This window comes from Rutidosis leptorrhynchoides, chromosome 3, assembly GCF_046630445.1.
Source record: "Rutidosis leptorrhynchoides isolate AG116_Rl617_1_P2 chromosome 3, CSIRO_AGI_Rlap_v1, whole genome shotgun sequence".
Lineage (NCBI taxonomy): Eukaryota > Viridiplantae > Streptophyta > Magnoliopsida > Asterales > Asteraceae > Rutidosis > Rutidosis leptorrhynchoides.
The window spans coordinates 445,374,670-445,379,055 of record NC_092335.1 but is presented as its reverse complement, the minus strand read 5'-3'; the positions used below and the strand labels follow the sequence as shown (position 1 = coordinate 445,379,055).

Genomic DNA, 4,386 nt, shown 5'->3' with positions numbered 1-4,386 from the left:
TTCATATTGTTTTGGAGAGGATTCGCTGGACTGAGATGAATCCGTAGCAGAAGTAGGAGGCAAGATGTGGTCGATAACTTCGAATGCCCGGCAGTGGATCTTTGAATAATTCTGCCCAAGATCCATATTGTGTTTTATCCATCTCGAGAACAAGTGGAATGAAGTTGTGGATGTTGTTTACTGTGATTGTTGTGTGAAGTTTGTTGGCAGACATGTTTGATTTCAAAGAAAAGAGAAAAAAAAAACAAAGAAACGAAGAAGATGATGAAGGATAGAAGTTTTTGGAGAGATCAGTATTCCTAGACTCGTGATACCATGAAAGTAATTGATTCTGTTATTTCTATTGATTCATTGACCACAATATATAATACAATAGTATCCGTATATTTGGCAACTGTATAACAACCTAACCTAAATGTAAGGAAGGATAATCTTCATAATAAAGACTACAATATAATCTAAATATACAATACAATGATATTGTGCCGATCTTGTTTGACTCTATTAAACATGGGGGTCTATCAGATCAAAAACAAACTTTGGACAATTCATGTAGTTTTGAGCAAACTTCGAGTACTTTTTTGGGAATTTTGTCTAATATAATTTATTATATTTTAACTTAAAGTTTAAAAAAAAAAAAAAAAAATTAAGTGAAAAGATACGAAGTCCAAAATTTTACATATCCAAATCTTACGTATGGATTACATCTTTATTCGACAAATAAAAAAAGTTAAGTCAATATCATTGGTAATTTTGGAATCCTCCGGAAGGAAAGGAAAGAATAAAATGCTCCACCTAACAGAAGTTGGTGGAAGACAAATGTACAATAACTAAATAAAGAGGAAAACAAATTAAAATTAAAAATAAATATAAATGAATCTGGACACAGTTATGGGCATAATAACTCTCCTTAAAAGAAAACAAACGTAATTACACTTCAAACAAGGGACTCACATGTAAAATCACACCAGTTAGTTAGGGAGTACATTTTATCATCATGCTTATACATCATACACCCTATATATGACTGCTAGTTACTACAACCTTATTGCATGCTCAAATCACTTTTCAATTGCTCTTTCTTTAACCGCAACCGATCACCTAAAAAGAGTCGTAAATCGGGTGAAAAAATGGCTGATAAAAGTAAGATTCTGTTCATCGGTGGCACAGGTTACATCGGAAAGTTCATCGTTGAGGCAAGTGCGAAATCCGGGCATCCTACTTTTGTGCTTGTTAGGGAATCTACACTTTCTGATCCTTCCAAATCTTCGTTGATCGATTCGTTTAAGAGTTACGGTGTTACATTTATTACTGTAAGTGATAACTGTTTTATTTTTTGTGTAATAGTTAATAGTAGGATTGTTGATCTCTTTACGCACTGTAAATAGACCTGATAATTCAGTTATTGCTTGAATCTTTTATTCTCCTTGTTATCCTTGGCTCTTGGTATAAATAAGTTGATCATGTTCAAATTTTTCTAGAACGTATTGTAGTGGCGGATCGATGAATTTTTTCATGGGAGCAAACTGGTTAAAATATTGAAATAAATATATATGATAGCTTAAGACATCGTACTTTAACATATAAAAATACACAAACAAATTAGGACTCCAGTTTTGATCTACACCGAATCTGCGTGAAAAGTACTCTTCTCGAGTAATATGAACAGGAAAAATCTTATCTATTTAAGTATTGGTAGATCTATTTATTTCTTATCACGATCTTAATTTCTTGTTTGTTTTTGGCAGGGGGATTTGTATGATCACGAGAGTTTGGTGAAAGCGATAAAACAAGTAGATGTTGTGATATCAACTGTTGGTCACCAACTTCTAGGTGATCAAGGTAAAATTATTGCCGCAATCAAAGAAGCCGGTAACGTCAAGGTAACTATTAACATAACTGACAATCATGTATGAATCTAGCTTTAAATGTTTGTTTCATTTTAATTATAGCACAAAAGTATTGAGTTTGTAGGTTGATAGTTGTTACTGATGATCAAATTAATGTTTGTAAAAAAATTTACCACTAATATTGTGTTAGCTACCAATATAGCATCAAAATTTAATTTTATAACTCTGTTAGAGAGATAGTAGAATGAAAACCTTTTTAACTGCAAAATTAAATAGTAGAGGTTCTTGAATTTTCATAAACAGCAAGTTCAGAGACATATTTTCGAAATTTGTTATAAATTTCTCTGTTTTGCAGTATACATCATGCCCTATTACTGTTTGACCAATGCAATTCTTCAAAATTAGTATAACACGAAAAAAGATAGTGCAGTCTTGTTGGTATATAACATAGTGAATTATGATTCTAACTATTGTTATTGTTATTCGAATAAAATCAAGAAATTTTACCCATCCGAGTTTGGAAATGATGTGGACCGTACTCATGCCGTGGATCCAGCCAAATCAGCTTTCGCAATCAAAGCTCAAATTCGTCGCGCAATTGAGGCTGAAAATATCCCTCGTACTTATGTGTCTTGTAACTGTTTTGCCGGTTATTTTCTTCCGACATTGGCACAGCCAGGTGTCACTGCACCCCCTAGAGAAAAGGTTGTTATTTTAGGCGATGGTAATGCAAAAGGTATAACTCAATTTCAGTATTTAATTCTTTCTAATCATGCGATTATTTTAAACTATTTATGTAAACACGTTTCAAGTTGTATGGTATAGATAACGAGTCTAACAGCTAAAATAGAAAAGTTGCTAAATGGGTTAAACGGGTCAAAAGGTGTCTAAAGTGCACTTAAATGCTCTTTTGATGATATACTTAATACTTAATGTTACTAATAGTAGAACTTTTATTACATATAATACATTGTTATTATAAAAAAAATATGGACAAGAAAAGCTTTGGGGTGGGTCAATTCAACCCATTTTGACACTAACTCACACAAGGTATGTTTTGACATGATCACTTTGGATTAGGGTTGTCGTTAACGCATAAAGGAATTGTACAATTCAGTTACCGCACTAAAAAGTCAATGTGTAACCTCTATTTACAGTCAATTTATGCACGTTAACGACAGCACAAGGGCTGTCGTTAGCACATACATCGAACCCATTACCTGACCCACCCATTTACCACCTCTACTAATTATTGGTGTCTTTCTATTGTAGTTGTTTTTAATGAAGAACACGACATTGGAACGTACACCATTAAAACCGTTGATGACCCAAGAACCCTGAACAAAGTTGTATACATCAAGCCTCCTAGTAACATTTACTCGTTCAACGAATTGGTGTCATTGTGGGAGAAAAAGATTGGCAAAACCTTAGAAAAGGTTTATCTTTCCGAGGAACAAGTTTTGAAGAACATACAAGGTATAATAAAAATGATCCAACTGAATAAAAACTATATGTCCCATTTTTTAATATACAAATAATTTCAAATTTAACCATTTCTTTATTGTCCTGCAGAATCCCCGGTTCCGCTTAATGTGGTATTGTCAATCTCTCATTCCATATTTGTGAAAGGAGATCAAACAAACTTTGAGATTGATCCATCATTTGGGGTGGAAGCTTCTGCTCTTTATCCTGATGTTAAATACACTACAGTTGACGAGTTTCTTAGTCGTTTTGTGTGAAATGTGATCGTGATTGAGCGTGTTGTGGTGTGCTGAGCTATCATAATAACGAAGTTTGTATCTATTATTTGGATGTTTCTAATTTCGAATCACTTTATATGCTTGTTCATGTTGCTAAAGTTTATGAGAATAATTAGTAAACAAAGACTTTGATTGATAATTTGCTATTGACTTTTTCATCAGTGTATGTATGTGGTGGTAAGGTTAGGATGGAGTTTAGTACAACTTTAATGTGTCAACATTAATGTCCTTACATTCCCACTACAGCTTTCTCAATAGTGATCTCCACTGAAATCATTTTGTTTAATTAATGGCATTTCTTGGAACAACTGAACCAAGCTGAGTTCTAACCCAGCTTTTCTCACGGGTTACATGTTCAAATCTAAATAGCAACATATATCTTAGGGTGATTAAGGAAAATGGTCAGAACAGTTACAAGATAACCCATTTAAACCGTGTACATCATTTGTTTAATTGGGTTATAAATGCTTGGAAAATGGAAGTTCTTTTTATCTGCTTTAACTTCTTATTGAACCCCATTTACCACATCAACAAACTTTAACCTGCATGAATTTAATCTTAGATTTGCCATCAGCCACTGAAGTATACTTGCATTGTTCAACATTGAACACAGCATATGCTCAATTTGATATGTACTGAATTTAGCCATGAGTTTGTTTTGTCAATTTATGGATCTGTATGTATAAATGTTTTTGTTTGAAATGGTATTTCAGTATGATCTTTAAATGAACATTTGATATGCAGGGACAACGTAGTTATTGAAGGTTTGGCAATCT

The 4,386-nt window shown here is 33.1% G+C and overlaps 1 protein-coding gene across 1 annotated transcript; it reads left to right on the top strand.

The window, feature by feature from the left end:
- The first annotated feature begins 1,016 nt into the window (after positions 1–1,016).
- On the top strand, positions 1,017–3,749 carry LOC139897947 (phenylcoumaran benzylic ether reductase Pyrc5-like). Its single transcript, XM_071880662.1, has 5 exons — positions 1,017–1,313; positions 1,749–1,883; positions 2,349–2,586; positions 3,123–3,326; positions 3,423–3,749. Exons 1-5 carry the CDS (start codon positions 1,053–1,055, stop codon positions 3,587–3,589), a joined length of 1,005 nt encoding a protein of 334 aa, XP_071736763.1. The 5' UTR covers positions 1,017–1,052; the 3' UTR covers positions 3,590–3,749.
- Positions 3,750–4,386: the final 637 nt, after the last annotated feature.